Source organism: Narcine bancroftii, chromosome 5, assembly GCF_036971445.1.
Source record: "Narcine bancroftii isolate sNarBan1 chromosome 5, sNarBan1.hap1, whole genome shotgun sequence".
NCBI classification, from domain to species: domain Eukaryota; kingdom Metazoa; phylum Chordata; class Chondrichthyes; order Torpediniformes; family Narcinidae; genus Narcine; species Narcine bancroftii.
The window spans coordinates 32,735,927-32,760,954 of record NC_091473.1 but is presented as its reverse complement, the minus strand read 5'-3'; the positions used below and the strand labels follow the sequence as shown (position 1 = coordinate 32,760,954).

General features: G+C 37.2%; 1 protein-coding gene across 7 annotated transcripts in view; it reads right to left on the bottom strand.

Moving 5' to 3' along the window:
* Positions 1–25,028, bottom strand: part of uba3 (ubiquitin-like modifier activating enzyme 3) — a 79,752-nt gene that overhangs the window by 5,776 nt on the left and 48,948 nt on the right. For all 7 annotated transcript variants that reach the window (XM_069937093.1, XM_069937091.1, XM_069937090.1 and 4 more), the window contains 6 exons: positions 20,170–20,325; positions 19,382–19,484; positions 5,465–5,578; positions 5,329–5,382; positions 3,618–3,654; positions 3,441–3,522 (listed from right to left, as the gene is read on the bottom strand). In XM_069937093.1, the coding sequence (XP_069793194.1) occupies positions 3,441–3,522; positions 3,618–3,654; positions 5,329–5,382; positions 5,465–5,578; positions 19,382–19,484; positions 20,170–20,325 (546 nt within the window). The remainder of the gene's footprint in view (positions 1–3,440; positions 3,523–3,617; positions 3,655–5,328; positions 5,383–5,464; positions 5,579–19,381; positions 19,485–20,169; positions 20,326–25,028) is intronic.

The following is a 25,028-nucleotide window of genomic DNA, read 5'->3' as shown; positions in this document are numbered from 1 at the left end:
AACAATTTCCTCAGCATAGACATGATTTAAAAATGGCAAATAATCATCTTCATAGAAAAACAGATGTAATCAAGCTACTGCATTTGGTATTGTTGAAAATAAGGAACAGACAGCAGTTGATGGAAACATCCAAAAGTATAAATAAAATTCTGCTACAGAATGTGTTAACATTTAATTTTCCCTGATCCAACCTTTTGATGAACAGGCTTTTCACTTGGTTATTTAGCATTCTAAATTGTTTGACATGAGGACACTGCTATGATGAAAGAGGTATATATTCCAAGGAAAAATAAATTTGTCCAAGAAAAGATGGTACCATTGTGGCTAACAAAAGAGGTGAAAGCTAAGATAAAAGTAAAGGAAAGGGCATACAAGGAAGCTAAAATTAGTGGGAAATCAGAGGACTGGGATTCTTTTTGACACTTACAGAAAGAGACAAAGAAAGTCATTCAGAAAGATGAGCTATGAAAGGAGATTAGCTAACAATATTAAAAATTATACTAAGAGTTTTTTTCCAAATATATAAGAAATAAAAGAGAGACATGTTAACATAGGACCGATAGAAAGTGATGCTGGGGAAATTATAATGGGTTATAAAGAGATGGCAGAGGAACTAAATCAATATTTTACATCTGTCTTCACCATGGAAGACATTATTAATATCCCAGACAGCCCGAGGCTTCAGGGAATAGAGTTAGATTCAGTTAGGGTTACTAGAGAAATTGTGCTAGCTAGGCATTAGGATTAAAGATTGATAAATCTCCCAGACCAGATGAGGTGCATCCGCGAGTTTTGAAAGAGGTGGCTTTGGAAATTGTAGACCCATTGGCGATAATCTTCCAGAAACCGATAAGACTCTGGAGAGATTCCAGAGGATTGGAAGTTCACAAATGTGGTTCCGCTGTTTAAGAAAAGTGGGAGACAGAAAAAAGATAACTATAGGCCGATTAGTCTGACGTCGGTGGTTGGGAAGATATTAGAGTTGATCTTCAAGGATGAGATTATGAAATACCTCGAGATGCATGACAGCATAGGTCCAAGTCAGCATGATTTTTTAAAGGGTAGATCCTGTCTGATCAACCTATAAAGAGTTTTTGAAGAAATCTCAAGTAGGATAGACAAAGGAGAGGCTGTGGATGTTATCTATTTAGATTTTCAAAAGGCTTTCGATAAGGTGCCGCATATTAGGCTGCTAAATAAGATGAGGGCCCATGGAATTACAGGGAAGTTATTAAACTGAATAGAGAAGTGGTTTATAGGCAGGAAGCAAAGGGTTGAAATTAAGGGTTCTCATTCTGGATGGCTGCCTGTAATGAGTGGTGTTCCGCAGGGTTCGGTATTGGGGCCGCTGCTGTTTATAATTTATATTAATGATGTGGAATGAATGGTTTTGTGGCCAAATTTGCAGATGACACCAAGATAGATGGCGGAGTAGGAAGTGTAGTAGAAACCGCAAAGTTGTAGAAGGATATAGACAGATTAGGAGACTGGGCAAAATTATAGCAGATGAGATTTAACACAGAGAAGTGTACAGTTGTATATTTTGGTAGTGGAAATAAACAGGCAGAATACTATTTGGATGGGGTGAAAATTCAGACCTCGTATGTACAAAGGGACCTAAGTGACCTTGTGCAGGGAAACCTAAAAGTTAATGAACAGGTGAAATTGATAGTGAAGAAAGCGAATGGTATGTTGGCATTCATTTCAAGAAGAATAGTGTATAAGAGTAAAGAGGTGTCGATGAGGCTCTATGGGCCACTGGTGAGGCCACATTTGGAGTAGTGTGTGCAGTTTTGGGTCCCTTATCTTAGAGAGGATGTGATGTTGTTGGAGAGGAGATTTACTAGGATGTTTCCTGGAATGCAAGGGCTAATGTACGAGGAGCGTTTGGCAGCTCTTGGGCTGTATTCATTGGAGTATAGGAGAATGAGAGATCTCATAGAGGCATTTCATATTTTGAAAGGTTTAGATAGGGTGGTTGCGGGTAAGGCGTTTCCCTTGGTGGGTGAATCGAAGACAAAGGATCATAGTCTGAAAGTTAGAAGTTATCCATATAAAACAGAGATTAGGAAGAACTTCTTTAGCCAGAGGGTCGTGGATCCGTGGAACTCACTGCCGCATACAGCAGTGGAAGCCAGATCACTGGGAGTATTTAAACAAGAAATGGACAAGTATCTCATTAGTGGGGGCATCAAGGGATATGGGGAAAAGGCCGGAAATTGGAACTAGTGTAGAGTAGCTTGGTGTAGATTTACAGAACAGACTCGAAGGGCCCAGTGGTCTGATTCTGTTCCTTTGTCTTGTGATCTTGTGATAACTTAGTCATTTCCATGTTTCAATGTTTTATTTTGCCATTTTAAGGGTGAGAGGAAACTAGAGCCCCTGGGAAAAACCCATGTCAACATGGGGAGAACATACAAACTCCTTACAGATAGCATGGGATTCAAACCCAATCGCTGGCGCTGTAAAGGCAATGTGCTAATCGCTATGCCAAGGTTGTTTCTTTATACAACCTTGATAACACTTGCAGGAGTCAGGGGTATCAAGAAAGAGTATGGAAACTTGTTCTCTACACTGAGCCCCACTCACAGCATTCGGAATGTTTTTGCACTTTTATACACCTTTGGACAGCGTTTATACCCAACACAGCTGACGTTTTCTTGTTTTTACACAAGATGTTCCTTTGTGGTGTCTGTACGGAAATGTCAGGGTGTCCTTACTCAAGGTATATTTACATTCTTGTGGTGTTAGATACCATCTCACTACAGCACAGGTCATGTTAGAAGGCAATTATATTCCCACCATGTTAGAGGCAGCAACTGTATTTTCTCATCTATTTCATTAACCTTTTGTTAAGCATATTCATTGAACTTATTCTTTCACAATATTATTAAGTTGAAACTAAACACCTTCCTCCCCTTTTCCCAAATCATGAATTGAGGACTCTCCGAGTTTTGACAGATTTGCTGCACAAGAATATTTCCATATCTATCACATTTATTTGGGTGTTTATTTAAATTAAAAAAAAACTAAAAGGCCATTTCGATCCACGAGTTCATGCCACTCAATTAACCTTTTAAGGGTGAGAGGAAACCAGAGCCCCTGGGAAAAAACCCATGTCGACATGGGGAGAACATACAAACTCCTTACAGATAGCATGGGATTCAAACCCAATCGCTGGCGCTGTAAAGGCAATGTGCTAATCGCTATGCCAAACGTACCACCCTAATTCACAAGTTAAAAATACTATTCTATGCAGTGGAGATATCACAAACGGATTAAACTATAAAGCAGGAAACAGAAAACACAAATTTGCACCATCAACTGCTAAACATCTATTCTTTTTTTTTAATTTTTTTATTTTTCACACCATAAATCACATTAGCCATGATACACACTTTTTCTTTTTCACACATATACTATTGAAGTGTCATACTCACCTTGCGCTCTGCTTCAAAAGTGTATGTGTAAAGCCCATCAACATCATTGAAGACCAAGTAGTTATTCAGAGGAATATATGCACTGAAAAGAAATTCCCATACAATTTAAACTTATTATAAAGCAGACATGATTTATAAAGATTGTAATTTATCAATTGTTTTAAAACTATAATTCACCTTGATGCAATCTTGAATACTTCAGTTGCACATACAGCTAAAAACAAAACAAAAATCAAAATCAAAAATGGTCAATATATTTTTATCATTAAGTGACCACATACAATATTAAAATATAATGTTAAAGGCTCTCCATCATCAATTCCTGTTAACATTTTCTGAATAATCAAGGACAATGAAAATTTGTAAAATTGTTCTGTACTAATTTTTGCTTCACCATTTTACAATTAGGAAGAAACCAAGTGTTTTAAAAACTTTATTCAGGACACCAAATACATTTCAAAGAGGCAGTTGTGCTAAAAACTACACATGGTGGAAATAGAAAACAGTATATCTAGTGTTTCTCATCCTACATACAATTCGTTTTGATAGAAAGATTGTATGTAATTCAAGGTTCTAATTCACCAAGAATTAAGAGTTAACTCTTGCCATCTGTTGTTTCCTCCTTGTATTACAACAAATCTGATATTTCAGATGATTTTTCAAAGAAAATGCAATTATTAAAGGATAACTGCTAACTGCACCTGAAGGAAAATAGTTTTAAAGAAAAACAAATTAATTTTCTGCAGAGATAGGTAACCAACGCACTACAATAAACATTTAGTTTTCCACCAAGAAACATTGAACTTGTGTAGTTATGACTACTATGTTGTCAAAATTCCACAGCTAATAAAGCACACAATTTGGAACACAACACGTGTACTTCATATTGCACCAAAGCATCATAGAATAAAAAAATATATATTTTACTTTCACAAATAGAATGAATGAAAGTCATTCATAATGTGCAGTAGGTTGGATTTAAAAGCTAAAGAGAAATTAAAAACCCTTCACTACTAATTTAAACCACAATCACGTTATAAATTTAGATTTTAAATGGATGTTTCTGAACATTTGTTGTGGAAATGAATATTGAGAATACACAACTAAAGTAATGCATTGAGAACCTTTGTTTCTCTCCCATTCCACAAATTCTGCTAGCATTTTATCTCTGTTTAACATTTTCAGTATCTGCAGTCTTTTTTTGCTTTTTACTTTGTCTGAAGGGAATTGCTTTATGTTGGAAATCTAGTACACAGGGACTTTGAAAATATGAAGCATAGCTAAAGATCGGTGCTGTTGATTTCAACAGCACCTCTTAAATCCTGCATTCCAGGTTTAAATCTAACCCAGTTTGATTTAAAAAAAAAATGAACAACCTCAGTTAATTATAATACATTGGATCCATTTTGAAAGTTGGTGACCAAATTGAAATTGAATAGGAAAATGATAAGTTACACATCAGGATAAATTATCCACACAAGGCCACAAAATAATTATTCTAGTCATAAAAGAAAAGGAGAATTCACTATCTACACTTATTTTCATTACTTAAAATGTAGCTGGATCCACTCTGGTTCACTCTAAAGCAATGGTCTGGACTAAGAATAAAACAATTGTTAAATAATTCCATTTAAATCCATAAAACAATTAAAATGTTCTGAATATTATAAATATAGAATCTTCATATTCCTGATTATTGCAAAATTATTATTTGGCTTTAAAAAGCATCGCAACTAAAACATTTAACTGGTGAGACTCTGCATTTTCCCTGCATCAATGGTTTCATTGACCAATTATCCCAAATTTGAAACCTATTATTTACAAAGTTGGTGCAATCATATTTATTGACATTCAGAAAATATTAGCTTGAAATGTTACTTAACAATACCTGCAATTACAGCATTAGTAGAAGCTACTGCAGGGATTATTCTCTTCACAACACCTGGAATAAAAGAACGAAACTTGCATTTAATTTACTCCAACACAAACTGCAAAACACAATATGTATATTTTATGGGATTCACCTTGTGTAAGTCTGTACGTGATTCCAGTAATGTTGAACTGAGTAGCTCTTTCAAGTGACTTCAGAAAAACCCACTGAATGTGTTCTGGATCGTCGCCATCTAGAGCATTGCCCTCTGTAGGAATAACAAGGAACTTCATAAGATAATAAAGCATGCAGTACAATTTCCAGTGCTGGCAAGAATGAATCCATAACAGTAAATCCTTGAATAACGTCATTTTGTTCAATGTCATTTCGATACAAAGTCAATAAGAATAAATAAATGCCACAGTGTTTTACTGCAATATAAAATTGATATCATTTAACATTATTTCACTTAAAGTAGCACTTTCCAAGAACATATCAACAATATTAAGTGAAGACCTGATGTATTTCTGTGCTGATTTAATTTTTTTTTTCTTTATTTGTCCAATTAGATCAAATGTGGGGACAGAAATACTTCTATTTACTATATATTTTGGCGTACAAGTAGAGCCACAAATCCCAAAAAATATCTAAAAAAAAAAGGGGTCGACTTAAATTCGGCACAAAATCCAATCCACATTTATCCTGTGTAAGTCAACCCATAAAAAAACGATTCAGCGTACAAGTCGACCCTTGAAAAATCAAAAAATCTGACTGTAAAAGAATTTCATTGAGATTTTTATTGAAAACAATGAAATTAGCACCTTTCAAAATCCCTATCATTGTCTGAAAACAACATTTATAACCTTTCAAAACCTCGCTATTACCGTCTGAAGCAAAGATGGTGGCAAGCACATCCATACTCTCACTGTTTAAACAATCATCATATGGGTTCAAGTCTATATTTGATGAAGCAGTTTCAGCTTCATAACTAGTGTCCCACAAATCATCTTCCATGCCATCAATTGCACAAGATACTGCACTTTTAAAAATGATTTTATCAGCATCTTTGTCCCATGCCTTGAGCACAAAGTTACACAGCACATCAAGTGAAGCAGCATGCATTGCCCTGCCTTTTGTAAAGTACTTTTCAGCACTCGACATCCATGTATTCCATTCCTCATGCACATGGTCTTTGAAGGTTGCAAAATAGATGTCAAACTACCCAGAATCACCATGTAAGTATTATGTAGTGCTAATTTACTTTGAGTGTTCTCAGTCAGTTAAGTGGCCATGAAACATATCCCAGACCAGCAAACTCCATTCTTTCCGTAAACCGCCTGGCTGTCTGTTCCTCACATTGTCTATCCATAGCTCTACACCATTTTCATCCATCCATCCTTTTTCATGAAAATGTACAAAAATACCTGCAGGGAATTTCATTTTCTGTTTAATTTTGCTTTTGAAGATTATCATGACTCTTAACTTTTCCCATTGGCCATGCACGATAACACCACGGTAAACCTGGTTCATTCGTGGCCTGTACTTTTGGTTTGCACAGTTTTAACCCCTTTCCATTCCACTGTTCTATTGCCTATCTTGTCGAAATTCATGGGGGGTTTCGTCCATGTTTCCAATATTTGCCAATACAAACTGGTGTTTCTGCCGGTCCCATATAATAAACTGGTGAAAACTTACAGCTTGATGATCAAGATCTTTTGATAGTTTCTGTGCAATGTTTGTTTTTTTGGCATAATACCAGATTTTTCCTGCTCATGAAATGATTGCACCAGCCGACTGTAGTCTCAAAATCATGACTGAGGTCTGGGTGTATCTTGGCTCACTGCAGTGCAAATATTCTTATTTAATTTTGGGTGACTATGTAACAATCTTGCTTCTGTTCACGTACCCATTTTGCAACGTGATTTTCCAACTCTGGCTAACGAGTGATTCCTTTTCTCAAAGAACATTGCCTTTTTGGTATGTTTCATAACGTCTCTTCTTTCTTCCTCCAACCTCTTACCAACTTCTCAGGCACATCACATTTTCTTGCAGCAGCACAGGTGTTAGTTTTCTTTACCATTTCTATCACTGTTGACTTAAAGCTCGCTTCATATTTTCATCACGTGCTGCGTTGTGTCGACGGACCCGCCATGATAGCAATAACCTCCAGCCAATGTCCAGCAGATCAATCTGAGCAATCCATGGGGGTCGATGTATACACCGGTCAACGGCCCATCTCAGGCATCGTGAGCTTTTGGGGGTGGGTCAACTTATAAGCCAGTCAACAGGGCACCTCAGGCAGCCAGAAAATTGGGGTCAACTTATATGCCCAATACACCATAAAACCCTTAATATTAGGCTGAAAAAGGGGGTGGGGTGGACATACACCCGTCAACTTTTTTTTGATAAACTATTGACATAATGCTGGTATACCAGCCAAAAAAACATGATTGGCATTGACTGGAATATAAAATAGAATACGATAAAAACACACAATAAACCATGTACAATAAAACCAAAATATTCTAAAATTGTTAAAAATATATCACTGATTCTAAAATACATGTGCAGCACCACTCAACACAGTGATTTGGTATTTAACATTATCACAGTAAGTAGTTTCAGCGTCAAATACAACACAGTTTACACTCAGTCTAAAGGTCCCAACCTTTCTTGAATATTTTATTTAAAAATTTTAAACCACAATTACAATTAATAATGAATTATATAGAAAAACAATACATGTGGTGTTCCCTCCCTCCCATACTACCCCAACCCCAAGGAAAGAAAGAAGGAAATTATCAAAAATACATACACGACTTCAAATCAACTACTGTCGAGCCAAAAATCACCACCAGGTTGAGTTATTGAGAGTTCTAAATCTTCAGACCAAAATACTGTAATTATGGGCTCCATATTTTCAAAAATAAATATTTATCATATAAACTATAGGTTATTTTTTCAAATAGAATACAAGATCTCAACTCTGTATGCCATCTTTGCATTCCTAAATCCATATCCAATTTCCAAGTAATAGCTACACACTTCCTAGAGATAGCTAAAGTCAATTGTAAAAACCCTAATCTTAATTTGAAACTAACCATTTTAATATTCCCCAATAAAAATAACATCGGATCCAGTGGGAGTTTTATATTTAATATTTTCTCAAAAAAAAATACTTTGACTTGTATTCAAAAAGGTTTCTTAGATCATTGCCAAGTAGAATGAAGAAATGAACTTATCTCTCTACACGTCTAAAACAAGAGTCTGATAACATTGAATTAAATATTTTTTTTAATTTTTGAAGAGCTAAATATAATTGATGTAAAAAATTATATTGTACCAATCTATATCTTACATTAATAATTTTGCTCACATTATCTTCACATAACATTTTTCAATCATTTTTGTCTATCTTCCTATCTAAATCAATTTCCCATCTCAATCTTAATTTATGAATATTTAATTTAGGTGCTTTTCTTTGAAGTAATTTATACATTTCTGAAATAAATTTATTTGTATCTCCTTTAATAATCAATATTTCTCCTTCAGTAATCAATATTTCTAATTCAGTCTGTCTAGGTAATCTTAAATTTTGAACTAGTTTATCAATTTAAAAAAAAGCTTTGACCCAATGGTTCTCAACCTTTTTCTTTCTATTCACATACCACCTTAAGCAATCCCTTACTAATCTCAGAGCATTTACGGCATAAAGATTACCTAAAGTGGAATGTGAGTAGAAAGAAAAAGGACGAGAACCACTGCTTTAACCTGATAATAACAGAAAAGTATTATTGGGACATTACATTTTTCCTTCATTCGTTGAAAAGAAATAAAGTTACCAGCTTCAAAACAGTCTTCTATTGCTTTAATACCCATTTGATTCTAAATCTTCAAAAATTATTAATAGTAAAAGGGAAATTTATTTTGATATAAAGGCATTTTATGTAAAATCAAATCTTTCCCACCTATCTCAATCTATTTTATTCCATAATTCAATTAAATGTTTCAATATAGGTAGATCCTTACTACCAATTAATAATTTTGAATTCCCCTTATAAATTCTTCTTAAAATTTTTCATCTATTTTACCTAATTATATTTTAGCCCATGCAAAAGATTTATCTAAATCAAACATTCCAATTATAAATTTCAATTGAGCAGCTTTATAATAATTTTGAATATGTGTAAGTTGTAAACATCCTAATTTAAACTTCCAAGTTATTTTTTTCCCCCCAAACCCTAACCATTTTCCATTTCCACAAAAGCTTCCTAATAATTGAATTTAAAAAAAATTCTGAGGTATACCACAAGGAATGGATTGAAAAAGATATTGAATCCTTTGAAAAATATTCATTTTAATACAATTTACTCTAGCCATTAAAGTTATAATGGGTATAACATAATTTCACTCTTATTCCAATTAATTTTATAACCTGATATTTCACCATATTCTTTCATTTTCATACACAATGAACATAAATAATTCCTTAACAGATTAATCTTAAATTCCTCATTATTAACTTTAATTCCTTTAATATTAATATCTGGTCTTATTAATTGTGCTAAACGTTCAATTGCTAAACTAAATAAAGCTGGAGATCCTTGTTTAGTCGATCTAGTTAACGGAAAAGCGAAAGAAATTTGTCCATTAGTCGAACTTTAGCAGAGGGATTTTTATATAAAATTTTAATCCAATTAATAAATGCTGATCCAAATCCAAATTTTTCTAACACCTTAAATAAGTAACTCCATTCGAATCTATTGAAAGCCTTTTCAGCATCTAATGATAAAACCAATGCCAAATCTTATTTCTTCTGAGATATAAGAATTAAACTAATTAATTTATCAACATTATCCACAAAATATGAATTAAATTCAGTAAATATTTAGTCAATCTAGTCGCTACAACTTTAGCTATAATTTTATATTCAACATATAACAGTTTACCTATCTCGGCTGCACCATTTCATCAGATGCAAGGATCGACAATGAGATAGACAACAGACTCGCCAAGGCAAATAGCGCCTTTGGAAGACTACACAAAAGAGTCTGGAAAAACAACCAACTGAAAAACCTCACAAAGATAAGCGTATACAGAGCCGTTGTCATACCCACACTCCTGTTCGGCTCCGAATCATGGGTCCTCTACCGGCACCACCTACGGCTCCTAGAACGCTTCCACCAGCGTCGTCTACGCTCCATCCTCAACATCCATTGGAGCGCTTACACTCCTAACGTCGAAGTACTCGAGATGGCAGAGGTCGACAGCATCGAGTCCACGCTGCTGAAGATCCAGCTGCGCTGGATGGGTCACGTCTCCAGAATGGAGGACCATCGCCTTCCCAAGATCGTGTTATATGGCGAGCTCTCCACTGGCCACCGTGACAGAGGTGCACCAAAGAAAAGGTACAAGGACTGCCTAAAGAAATCTCTTGGTGCCTGCCACATTGACCACCGCCAGTGGGCTGATAACGCCTCAAACCGTGCATCTTGGCGCCTCACAGTTTGGCGGGCAGCAACCTCCTTTGAAGAAGACCGCAGAGCCCACCTCATTGACAAAAGGCAAAGGAGGAAAAACCCAACACCCAACCCCAACCAACCAATTTTCCCTTGCAACCGCTGCAATCGTGTCTGCCTGTCCCGCATCGGACTTGTCAGCCACAAACGAGCCTGCAGCTGACGTGGACTTTTTACCCCCTCCATAAATCTTCGTCCACGAAGCCAAGCCAAAGAAAAAGATATTCAACATTTAATAATGAAATTGGTCTATAAGATTCAATTTTTAATAAATCTCTATCTTTCTTGGGTATAACAGTTATAATTCCATTTGATAAAGACCCCAGCAAAGAATAGGTTTCCACTCTGCTTGTTTCAATACCTCCATTAAAGGAAGTGTTACCAAATCCTTAAATGTCTTATAAAATTCCAATGGAAAACCATCCTCCCTGGAGATTTACCACTTTGTATAGAATTAAGAGCATTAATAATGTCTTTAACTGTAAACAGGAAATCTAAATCTTTCCAATCTTGACAATTTAAAGAAGAAAGATGAATGTCAGATTTAAAAAAAAACTATTAATCTCAACATCATTATTGGACTGAGATGTATATAAATTGCAATGAACGTCTTTAAAGGAATCATTTACATCTTGAGGTTTATAAGTAATTTTGAATTTCTTTTAATAGCATTGATAGTCCTTGAAGTCTGTTCCAACACAAACTTCAAGAAGGGGTTTCTTCTGTTGTTTTTTCCTGAATTCTTCTCTCTCCAAAACTAGCCAACCTAATGCTCTGGTAAAGTTCCCAATTTCACTGCAATTTTTGCTTAATTATGAAAATTATTGCCTTACATAAACTGCTTTGAGTTGAACTGATTCAAGTCCATAATCTAATTGCAATCAAGGATGAATTACAAAGATCCTACTTCAAATTACCACTCACTTGTTTTTAAGAAACAGGCTAATACAGGCATATTTTAGACTGGGATTGTGGCATTGCATACGAGATATCAAAGTCGATGGTACGCAGCTGAACTCAGGTTGGAAGACAAGGAACTAATATGAGTCAACAGGAAAAAAAAGAGAAGGTACTACCACTTAAAAAAAAATATTTTCCTTTCTAATTCTTGGATTGGTGACAAAGGGAAATAGAGCAATTATTTTTTTCTGATGTCATTTGTTTAGGGATGTGCTCTAAGTGGAAAAGAGGATATTACTGATTCTTCTTCCCAACTACAGAACAACTGCAACTTTGTAAGGTATGTTATAGTCTGCCAATAAATCTGGGCTCAAGCATGCCATAATCAAAGGTAGTCACTTCATTCACCATAAAGCAGAATTAAGCCATAGAGCTCTGTGAAAGAAACAAGGATGAGTCATTCGAAGATCAAGATCAGCACATCGAGTATAAACAAAATGAAGCAAGAGTCACACACATCTATGAGGCAATCAAATATGAAAACACAGATGTATGAAAAAAAACAGCAAAATATAGTCCAAGGAAGAGTTAGAAATAAAAACATATACATTCAACATATTTTTTTTCTTCTTTGGCTTGGCTTCGCGGACGAAGATTTATGGAGGGGGTAAAAAGTCCACGTCAGCTGCAGGCTCGTTTGTGGCTGACCAGTCCGATGCGGGACAGGCAGACACGATTGCAGCGGTTGCAAGGGAAAATTGGTTGGTTGGGGTTGGGTGTTGGGTTTTTCCTCCTTTGCCTTTAAATGATGTTTACAATGGTATTGGCACATAACCTAAGCAGCATTTTGACAATACATAATCCAGCTAGAAATGATGCAATGAGGTGAATTTTCCTATTAATGCAAGCTTAACTACATATTTTATGTACACAAATGCATAGCTCAGTAGACAATGAATACTACCAATAAAATGTTACTGCAATCAATATTGTTATTTATAAAACATTGCTTAAAGTAGATATACAGTATAGAGTAATTAACTGCAAGTTATATCATTCTATGCTGATTCTAAGGTGTAAAAATACTATCATAACTGGGTTGCTGGGAAAAGAAGAAAATTATCAGCGGAGAGGGAACATCACATCTTGATTCAAGCAATGGGAGGATTGTTAACCTGTAAAAGCAAACATATTCCTCGCCATCAGGGGAATACATGAAATAGCTGATATAATTCTTCTATAACTGTCGTATTCTGGAAGAAACAAAATTCTTTAAAAAGTCATGGATTGAAATTCATGGGTGAATGTGGAATTCTGTCGAATAAGGTGACAATGAAGCTGTGAATTTTCTCTGCACAATAAGCAAATATTCATGAAGTCAAGTCCTTTATGCCAATTCAAACAACGACACTTGCCAGCCCACAGAGACACATTGTGCTTGGCTGGGGTGGGATAAAATGCCAGGACCTTCAAAGAACATCTCTTACAGTTGAATGTACACTTCAAGGTTCAGGAGTATAAACCAAAACTTTATTTATCTACAACCTTACATGGGAAGTCTAACAGTATGTTGGAGAACATTTACTGCATTTTTTTAAAAGTTGATGATTACTATCAATGTGTGCTGTGGCTCAAGATTAGAAGCTTACGGTTAGGAATCTGACTGTGACAGAGGGATTCATTTACTATATCCTGGGATCATCTTACTGCAGATTTGACTCTAACATCCACCATCCCATTCCACAGAAGCTGCCTGACTCATTGAGTTCTTCCAGCTCATTCTTTGCTCCAGATTCCAGCATCTGCAGTCTTATAGCTTCCTTACAAGCAAAGGAAATCTGTAATTATTTGGAAGTTGTTGAGTGTTTTGCCTTTAGAAGAACAAGCTCTGCCTTTAACTTGTGTGACAGAGTATTTTGAGGTAGCTTGGGGGGAATTGCTAGAGCAGCTTGCACACACACATTTTAAAACACAGAATTTTTGCAGGACTTTTGCAGGGTGCTTCTTGCAGAAAGAGCAACAAAGTTGCAGAATACAGCTGTCCTGGGAGAGCATGTGATCTTTGCAGGCAGGGAGAACAGTTTTGCTCTCAGAGAGAGAGTGAAACAGAGAGGAGAGACATAGAAATCATTTCCAGAAGGACAAAGCTGGCCAACCTTTGGAAGGCTGTCTGGTCAAAGGAGAAGACTAGCTGTCTAAGGTTATCCGAAAGAAAGAGGATCATCCTGAGAACCCTGAAGGGGGCAAGTTTCGTCAGAAAAAATGATTGGAAAGGAATCAGGTGTGGATGTCCTGGAACAAAAGGAATCTCTCTCTGAAAACCAGAAAGAACCCTCCTGAGTGGTAACCATTTGCCTGTTAAGCACCAAAGACTGGTGAACTTTGTTAATCCTAACTTCTGTGCTTAGTACAAGAATTGTCTGCAACCAGTGAGAATGGACTGTGATCCAAAGAACTTACCTTAATTATACATCACACACACCTGCGCTTAGTATTGGGGGGGTATTAAGTAGGTTAAATAAGTAGGTTAAGTAATAAGCTAAAGTTTAATTCTGTTTTTTTGTTCAATTATAATTAAAAACTCCTTTTGTTTAAGTAACCCTGTGTTGTGATGCATATCCATTGCTGCTAGTTTTTGGGATCCTCTGGGCTCCGTAACACTTGTCAACCTTATTTTTATTGTAATGATGGGTCCAGTTCCAATAAATGTCAGCATTTCCCTTTACAATCCAACACAAAATTGTAACAAGCCTGTTAACTGATTTGAACATCAGATGCTTTTCGTAGCCATGGCTGCAAGTGAGCACAAAGCAGTGCCAACTTTGCTGTATAACACACAAACTGAAAAGTAACAATAATTCAGCTCTTTAGAAACCTAGGACTTCCACATACTACTCACTTGGTCTGGGTTTCCCATTTCCAGGTCCTTGTTCCCATTCTCCTTTTAAACTCATTAGGGCCTAGTTTCCTGCTCTCCCTTTCAACTCAGTTCACAGGAAAATATATAAAACTGTGCACTGTCTAATGATACGAGTTTATTTTTATTGTCATATACATTATACAATGTACATATGCACCAGAATTCTCACTTGCTGCAGCTGAACAGATACTTGACAATTAAAAAAAATTATAAGTATGTTGGGAATAAAACCAATATCTAACAGTCTGTAAAATCTGCTATTCTCGCAACAAATTCTCGAAGGTGTTGGATTGCTAGAGTTTTAATGTACTAGAGGGCAGACCCAGGATAGCGGAGACACAGCACCGCCTGAAGGGTGCAACTGCCCGGTCCTAATGCCAGCAGTTCCATACAGGCTTAGGAGAAAAAGATGTTTGCAAGTAAAAATCCTGCAACCACAGGTCTATGCCCAAGATGGTAGCACCTATCTTCAGTTGTGGCCCAGAGATCTGTAGGCACCAGGAGAGCAGCGGAATAAAACAGGTTACCAGAAATGGATATCACACCCACCATTGAGAAGCATGGGAGCTGACCCTACAGGACAGTGACCATGGCAAAGGACCAGCGAGTGCCTCAGCAGCTGAGGGACCCACGTAGGCTTCAGGTGACTGCGTGACGCTGAAGATGGCTCATGGGAACCAGATATATATATATATTTTTTTTTTTTTTAAATTTTTTAATTTTTTTATTTTTCACACCATAAATCACATTAACCATGGTACACACTTTTTCCTTTTCACACATACACAGTGCCATTTTCTCCCCCCCCCTCCCATCCCACCCTCCCTACCTCCCCCCTCCCGTCCATTTAAGGTATAAAATCTAGGATACATTAAACCAGTCAGACAATGTTGTCATTCAATAAAAATACACCAGAAATTCCACTGAGTCCATTCTTTTTATTTCCTTTTCCTTCCGTTAACTTAGGTAGTGATTGTCCCCGGTAGGTTTTCGCTATTGTGTTTAATGTAAGGCTCCCATATTTGTTCGAATATTTCAATATTATTTCTTAAACTATATGTTATTTTTTTCTAATGGAATACATTTATTCATTTCTATATACCATTGTTGTATTTTCAAATTATCTTCCAATTTCCAGGTTGACATAATACATTTTTTTGCTACGGCTAGAGCTATCTTAACAAATCTTTTTTGTGCATCCTCCAAATCAATTCCAAATTCTTTGTTTTTTATGTTACTTAGGAGGAAGATCTCTGGATTCTTTGGTATATTGTTTTCTGTTATTTTATTTAATATCTGATTTAGATCTTCCCAAAATTTTTCTACTTTCTCACATGTCCAGATTGCATGAATTGTTGTTCCCATTTCTTTTTTTTTTTAACATCGAAAACATCTATCAGATACTGTTGGGTCCCATTTATTTAACTTTTGAGGTGTAATGTATAGCCTGTGTATCCAGTTATATTGTATCATACGTAACCTCGTATTTATTGTATTTCTCATCGTTCCAGAGCATAACTTCTCCCATGTTTCCTTTTTTATCTTTATATTTAAATCTTGTTCCCATTTTTGTTTAGTTTTACCATTTGTTTCCTCATTCTCCTTTTCTTGCAGTTTAATATACATATTTGTTATAAATCTTTTGATTATCATTGTATCTGTAATCACATATTCAAAGTTACTTCCCTCTGGCAAACTCAAACTGCTTCCTAATTTATCCTTCAAGTAGGATCTCAATTGGTAATATGCCAGCACTGTATCTTGAGTTATATTGTATTTATCTTTCATTTGTTCAAAGGATAAGAATCTATTTCCTGAAAAACAATTTTCTATTCTTTTAATCCCTTTTTTTCTCCCATTCTCTAAAGGAAAGGTTATCTATTGTAAAAGGGAGTAACTTGATTTGCGTCAATATTAGTTTTGGTCATTGATAATTTGTTTTATTTCTTTCTACATGAATCTTCTTCCAAATATTGAGTAGATGATGTAATACTAGAGAACTTCTATGTTGTACCAATTTTTCATCCCATTTATATTATATGTGTTCAGGTATCTTTTCCCCTATTTTATCTAATTCTAATCTAGTCCAATCTGGCTTTTCCCTTGTTTTTTTTTGCTTTTCCCTTGTTTGATAAAAATCTGATAGGTATCTTAATTGTGCAGCTCTATAATAATTTTTAAAGTTTGGCAGTTGTAAGCCTCCTTGTTTATACCATTCTGTTAATTTATCTAGTGCTATCCTCGGTTTCCCCCCTTTCCATAAAAAATTCCTTATTATTTTCTTTAACTCCTTGAAGAATTTTTCTGTCAGTTGTATTGGCAATGCCTGAAATAGGTATAATATCCTTGGAAAAATGTTCATTTTAATACAGTTTATCCTTCCTATTAGTGTTAGTGGTAAATCTTTCCAATGCTCTAAATCGTCCTGTAATTTTTTCATTAGTGGATAATAATTGAGTTTATATAGTTGGCCGAGATTTTTGTTTATTTGTACACCTAGGTATCTTATTGCTTGCATTTGCCATCTAAATGGTGATTCCTTCTTAAATTTTGAGAAATCCGCATTATTCATAGGCATTGCTTCACTTTTATTTACGTTAATCTTGTAACCCGACACTTCTCCATATTCCTTCAATTTCTTATATAATTCTTTTATTGATAGTTCTGGTTCTGTTAAGTATACTATAACATCATCCGCAAATAAACTGATTTTATATTCCTTGTCTTTTATTTTTATCCCTTTTATATTATTTTCTGTTCTTATCAATTCTGCTAGTGGTTCTATAGCTAACGCAAACAATAAAGGTGATAGTGGGCATCCCTGCCGTGTTGACCTGCTTAAGTTAAATTGCTTTGATACATGTCCATTTACTGTCACTTTCGCTAATGGTCCCTTATATAATGCTTTAATCCAATTAATATACTTCTCCGGTAAACTGAATTTTTGCAATACTTTGAACAAATAATTCCATTCTACTCTGTCAAAGGCCTTCTCTGCGTCTAAAGCAACTGTTACTGTTGGTGCTTTATTCCCTTCTACTGCATGAATTAAGTTAATAAATTTACAAATATTGTCTGTTGTGCATCTTTTTTTGATAAATCCAGTTTGGTCTAGATTTACCATTTTCGGTACATACTCTGCTAATCTGTTCGCTAATAGTTTAGCTATTATCTTATAATCTGTGTTAAGTAAAGATATTGGTCTATATGACGCTGGTGTGAGTGGATCTTTCCCTTGCTTTAGTATTACTGTAATTATTGCTGTTTTACATGAATCTGCTAAGCTTTGTGTTTTATCAATCTGGTTGATTACTTCCAGGAGGGGCGGAATTAATAAGTCCTTAAATGTTTTATAGAATTCTATTGGGAATCCATCCTCTCCTGGTGTCTTATTATTTGGTAATTTTTTTTATTATCTCTTGTATTTCTACTATTCCAAATGGCTCTGTTAATTTATTTTGTTCCTCTATTTGTAGTTTTGGTAGTTCAATTTTAGTTGGAAATTCATCTATTTTCCCTTCTTTCCCTTCGTTTTCAGTTCGGTATAATTGTTCATAGAATTCTCTAAAGTTTTCCTTAATTTCTTTTGGATTATATGTAATTTGTTTGTCTTTTTTCCTTGATGCCAATACCATTTTCTTAGCTTGTTCTGTCTTAAGCTGCCATGCTAGGATTTTGTGCGTTTTTTCACCTAGTTCATAATATTTCTGTTTTGTCTTCATTATATTCTTCTCCACCTTATATGTTTGTAGTGTTTCATATTTTATTTTTTTATCCACCAATTCTCTTCTTTTAGTTGCATCTTCCTTCATTGCTAATTCTTTTTCTATATTTACTATTTCCCTTTCCAACTGCTCTGTTTCCTGATTATAGTCCTTCTTCATCTTGGTTACATAACTTATTATTTGCCCTCTAATGAATGCTTTCATTGCATCCCATAGTATAAACTTATCTTTCACTGATTTCGTATTTATTTCAAAATACATTTTAATGGGAACCAGATATTGAGGCTAGTATTTGAGAGGGTGCTGAGGACAAGAAGTTCTTTCGACAGGCCTCACGTGCTGATGGCTTCCTGATGATTTGGATCTGGAGCTTGGGTTCCCAATGAATTAAACAGGAGTCTGTTACAGCAGAAGTGCTGGAAACAAATCCACAGACACTCAGCGAGCCTGAGGGTCTCTCTTTTGCTTCTCTTTATCTTATTGTTAGGGGCACCAGGCACATAGCGACTCTTTGTTTGCCTTATGGCACACAAAAGTTAAAGTAAATCATGAACTTGCATTTTAATGTATTATTACATGACTGTAATTCAGTTAATCAATTTCAAATGGAAATAGTTTAACCAGGGGTCCCACTTTCCACTCTTCAGTGGACATGTAGGAGTACTCACTCAATAAATATTGCAGCCTCTGACCAAACAATCAGAGTTAATAGCTGACAAGGATAAAATACAAGTTCATAGTTAACTAATCTATCAAATTTAAGATTTCAATGGTTAGTCAAAATTTCAGACAGACTCTCACCAACTTACCAGAGAATCTCCCCATTCAATATATTCATACTTCCTACTTTATTTACAGCAGAATTTGTTGTCAGTGCACAAAGGGTTTACAGTTTAAAAAAATGGGTTTGATATATAGTAATATTTAACACACAGTAAACAGTGCAATAATTAAGTACAAATTGTTCCCATTCTAAAATATTTTTAGTAAAAAGAAAAAAATGTTACCTCCAAAAGGGTTTTCTTTGGGCCACTGCAAGATTCTTACGTATTCAATGCAATGCTCTGGAAGTCTGGGCATAGAAGCAATGGTACACATAGGGAAGTTTATCTGGAAAAACAACACAAGATTGCAATATTATCCTCAATTACTACCATTGCTCCTAGAATCTTGCCACAGAAAATTCTGAAAGGGAAATTAGGGCGAAGATCAGATCAACCATTACCTTATTGAATGGCAAATAGGCTTAAGGGAATGCATTGTGTACTCTCATTACGTGTGTTATCATTTTTTTCCCCCACACATACATAAAAACTCTAGGCAGCTACAATAATAATCATACTTAAAACACAGAACAAATAGAAATACATGGAAATTCCCATAACATTTTGAATACAGTGAGGAAAATACTGAGAATAAACAAAATCAGTTGAAAGTTTCACACACATTACCCATTGATTCTATATTACCCATATTAATATAGAAGGCAAAGTTATCTTACTCACTATTGAAACCATGGTTCAAGAGTGAATAAATTACCTTAAACATAAGGCGGTCAACACAGGCTGATCCAAGAATATTAATAAATAGCAATATTAATGTGGACACAACTTAAAATAAGATAAAAAATGAAGAGTAAAATTGGATGATGTAAATAAGAGATACGAATGAGCTGAAACACAGAACCTTAACATAAGTTTACCTAAGAAAACTTTTTACTGAATGATTAACTTTATTATCTAAATGAATGAGTTCAAAAGAGTGAATCAGAAACATATTTGCTATGCTGAGTTACCTGAGGAGGGTATAGTTCCAATGTACATTCTATACATGCTGTCATTCCTGGAAGTATCACACGAGCATTACCCTTAAACCCTTCAGTCCCACCATCAATCAATGGAATAATGGAGCTTGGGTCCAGAGTTCCATCTTCAAAGTTTAACAGAGATATCTGAAACATTGAAAAAAAAGCAGTATTACATAACCATACAATCCACCAATGGATCTTTCATCAAATTCATCCAACAGAATGTTTTTTTTTCATCTGTTGTCTAGCAATTACAATCAAGATTTTCCAAGGTCCTATTATCAAAGCTCAGCATTTTCCTACTGCAGATGCCAAACTTATTAGCATATTCTGGGTTTTTTCTTTCCTTAATTTTCAAATGATGGGAATAGATTTGCCACTTTTTCAATCCAGTCAGTTCAAAATCTAAGGACTTCTGGAAGATCTAATCCAGTACATCTAAAAAGACTGCAATCACCCTTTAAATCCAACACTATGTCTAGTTGGCTTGTCAGTTTGGTTCCAGTTCACTCAGGTTGTTTCTTTACTAGTATCTTGGAGTTCTCTTGTTCATTAGATCCTTGGTTAAGCATTAATGATCATTTCTGGGAAGTCTTTTGTGCTATGTCTTGTAGGAACACAAATTATGTAGTTTAAAAAAAAATCTCCCATTTTCCAGTTCAAAAACGTCAGTGGTTCCAAAGCTGCTGTGTAATGGCAGCGCTGCCAATGGTGCGGACCTGGGGAGAGCAGGGAGAGAGGCACAGCACATCCCAGAGGGGTCGTATTGCTCCATACAAGTTGTAAGTGGCCAGTTAAAGGAGGCAATGGTGTTTTATTTCAAATTCTTCAACCGCAGCATCTGTGTTGTAATGATAGTGATCATGTTTGCATGGCCACTAGCAAAGCCTTGATTATAGTTAGTGTTTGATTACACTTAGCTTCCAGAAGGTGAGTGACACACAGTATGTTTGATCTGTTATGGAGGCTTGCAGCCTCATGTGCGGTTTACATCAACTTTAAAGTAAATAATTTTTTTCTTTCATCCATATGTTGTCTAAAGAACTCACACATACGAATACAAGGTGAAACATGATGTCAGATGTGAGATGAAGGAAATTAAAATGAAATACTTCTTAAGGTAAAATCTAAAGTCAGCAACTGATCAGTGAAAAAGAACTAACAAAGTGAAAAATGGAAGGATTACATCCACCAGCAAAACTTAAGCAGACAGGTAAAGTGGCTGAAAATTGGAACAGATTTAAACACCATTTTGGATTGTATTTAGTTGGAGTTGAGGAGAAAAATGATAAAGTTAAAGCATCAGTTTTCTTACATGTTGTGAGTGATGAAGCCCTGGAGGTGTATAATAACTTAACATTTGCTACTGAAGGAGACAAAATAAAACTGGAAAAAATAATGGAACAGTTTGAGGCATACTGCATACCTAAACGTAAAGTGATGTTTGAGAGGCACAGATTTTTCACGTGTATAGAAAATGGAAGAAAGTATTAATCAGTATGTGACTGAATTGATAAACTGAAGCAAAACATGTCAATTTGGTGGACTGACTAACCTGCTGATAAAAGACAGACATGTGTGGAATTTCAGATAATAGTCTAAGGGAAAGACTGCTAAGAGAGCAAAATCTAGACCTGGAAAAAGCCATAGCACTTTGTAGGGCTACAGAAACTGTAAAATTGCAGGCAAAAGAGCTGTTCAGTAAAACTAGCTGCAATATGGATGCAGAGAACAACAGACATAAACCGTTTAACAAAAAGCTCACCAAAATGGAAAGAGGCGTGACCAGCGAACAAAAATGAAAGAGACAATTGAAAGCCATGTTGTCGATGCGGTATACAACACCTACTAAAAAAGTCTCCAGCTTATGGTAAAACATGCTATATGTGCAACAAAAGCAAACATTATGCCTGTTGCTGTAGGAACCAAATGCCACAAAGCAAGGTTCATGCAGTAGATGAAAGGGAGGTAGAGGAATTCTATGTAGATGTTGTGACTGAAAGCAAGAAATAAAACAGACTGGATGTTGAGATTTGAAATGAATGACATATACATTTCAATTAAAATGGATACTGGAACACAAAATAATGTAATATCAGAGACTGATTTTAAGAAAATTAGACCCAAACCAAAGATGTATGGAACAAAACTGAAGGTGACAGGATATTCAGGTATCAATATACAAGTGCAAGGAGAATGCATGGTCAAAGTGAAACACAAGGACAAAGAGCACATGCTAGCATTGATCATTGTACCAAAGGATGTACAGGCCATACTAAGTTTAACAGCCTGTGAGGAACTGAAACTGATAAAAAGAGTCCTTGTTGTGGAAAGCGAAGGAGGGACAGTCCATGATGAACTCATGAAGGAGTACAATGACCTATTTCAGGGTCTAGGCTGTGTGACAATGTAGTTAGAAGTGGCTTGGGAGGAATTGCTAGAGTAGCTTGCACACACACATTTTAAAACAGAATTTTTGCAGGACTTTTGCAGAGCACTTTTTGCAGAATACAGCTGGCCTGGGAGAGCACGTGATCTTTGCAGGCAGAGGAAGAACAGTTTTGCTCTCAGAGAGGGAGGGTGTGAAAACAGAAGCCGCTTTCAGGTGTCCTGATCCATGGAATGGACGGCTTTCTGGTACCTAAACGTGCCAGCTGACTGCTAGCTGTCTAGCAACGAAAGCCGGCTACTCCGGACAGGTGCCTAGTCCTGCTCACGCTGACCTCACGTCATAGTAGTTCATCAAGGGATGCCTGACAAACAGCTCGCCCGCCCGACTCATGTTGCTGCTGCCAGTTTCCCACTCCCACCCTCGCCCGCCCGACTCCCGCTGCCAGTACCCCCACTTACCCTCCCGATTCCCGCTGCTGGTAGCCCCCCCTCAGCCTCGCCCGCCCGAATCCCACTGCCGATATCCCCCTCACCCTCGCCCGCCTGACTCCCGCTGCCGGTAGCCCCCCTCACCCGCCCGACTCCCACTGCTGATATCCCCCTCACCCTCGCCCACCCGATTCCCGGTGCCGGTTTTCCCCCCCCCCTCACCCTCGCCCATCCTGCTGCCGGTTAACCCCCACTCGTCCACCCGACTCCCGCTACCAGTTACCCCCCACCCCCACCCACCTGACTCCCACTGCCAGTCTCCCCCCCACCCTGAAGCAGCAGCGGGAGTCGGGGCAGGCGAGGGTGGGGGTGGAGAAACCGGCAGCAGCAAAAGGAGTCGGGTAGAGAGGGTGGGGAACCGGCAGCGGCAGTCGGGCAGGCAAGGGGGTGGGGTGGGGGGGAAATTTTATTAAAAAAAATTAAAAATCGGGCAATGGGAGTTGGGCAGGCGGGTGGGGGGGGGAGATAAACCAACTGCAGGAGTCGTGCGGGCTGAGGAGGTGGGGTGGGAGATAAACTGGCTGTGGGAGTCAGGTGGGTGAGGGTGGGGGTGGAGAAACCGGCAGCGGCAAACAGGCGGGCAAGGGTGGGTGGGGGAGAAACTGGTAGAGGGAGACGGGCGGGGGGGGTGGGGGGGGGGTGGAAAGACCAGCAGTAGCAATGGGAGTCGGGCGGGAGAGGGTTGGGAACCAGCAGCAGCAGTCGGGTGGGTGAGAGTGGGGAGAAAATCGGGCAGAAGTCGGGCAGGCGGGGGGTGGGGGGGAGATAAACCAGCTGCAGGAGTCAGGCGGGTGGGGGGGGGGGGGGGTGGTAGACCGGCAGTGGGAGAGGGTGCAAAATAAAATTTCAAGTCTACATTAGTCTGGCTTCCTTGTCCAGGGAGTCGATGGCCGACGATGTCACCGCGATGTCATCACCCCGCCCCCTGGCAGCCCGGCCGCTTTCAGTTGCCACAATCGATACTCCGAGCAGGCTAGTTATACCTCTTAGTGAAGGGTTAGGTGAGTAACTCTCCTGGCTGGTTTTTCCAGTTTCTGATGGCCACCCAACAGCCTCACAGGAGTATTCTGTGTGGCTTTACAGTCGGGCTTTGTGGCCACCTGAAAGCGGTTAGAGAGAAAGAGTTACAGAAATGAGTTCTAGAGGGACAAGCTGGCAAACTTTGGAAGCCTGCCTGGTCAAAGGAGAAGAGTGGTGGTCTGAATGTCCTGGAAAAGGAATCTTTCTCTGAGCGAGAGCAAGAACCCTCCTGAGTGGAAACCATTTGCCTGTTAAGCACCAAAGACTGGTGAACTTGATTAATGCTAACTTCTTTGCACAGTACAAGAATTGCCTGCAACCAGTGAAATTGGACTGCGATACAAATAACTTATCTTAAATATACATTACACACACCTGCGCTTAGTATTAGAGGGGGAAGGATTAAGTGGGTTAGGTAGGTTAAGTAATAAGTTAAAGTTTAATTCTATTTTCTTGCTCAAATATAATTAAAAACTACTTTTGTTTAAATAACCCTGTGTTGTAGTGCATATCTATTGCTGTTGGTTTTTGGGGTCCTCTGGACTCCGTAACAGCTGCCTTCCAGAACATGCGATCAGAGTGGATAAACGTGTGCCACCGATAATACATACATGCAGAAAAGTTCCATTTGTGCATCAAAAACAACTAAAGGCAGAGTTGGACAGGATGGAAAGCCTGAACGTGATTCAGAAGATAGCCAATGGAATGGGTGAGTTCACGTCATTGTGGACTAAAAGAATGGAAAGCTTAGAATTTGACTGGATCCAAGAGATCTAAACAGAGCAATAAAGAGAACACTTTAAACTTGTGACACATGAAGAAATCATGTCACAATTTGCAAATGCAAAGTTTTTCAGCAAGTTAGATGCATCAGCAGGATTTTGGCAGTTAAAATTGGATTAAGCAAGTTCAAGACCGTGGACATTCAGTAGTCCATTTGGCAGATA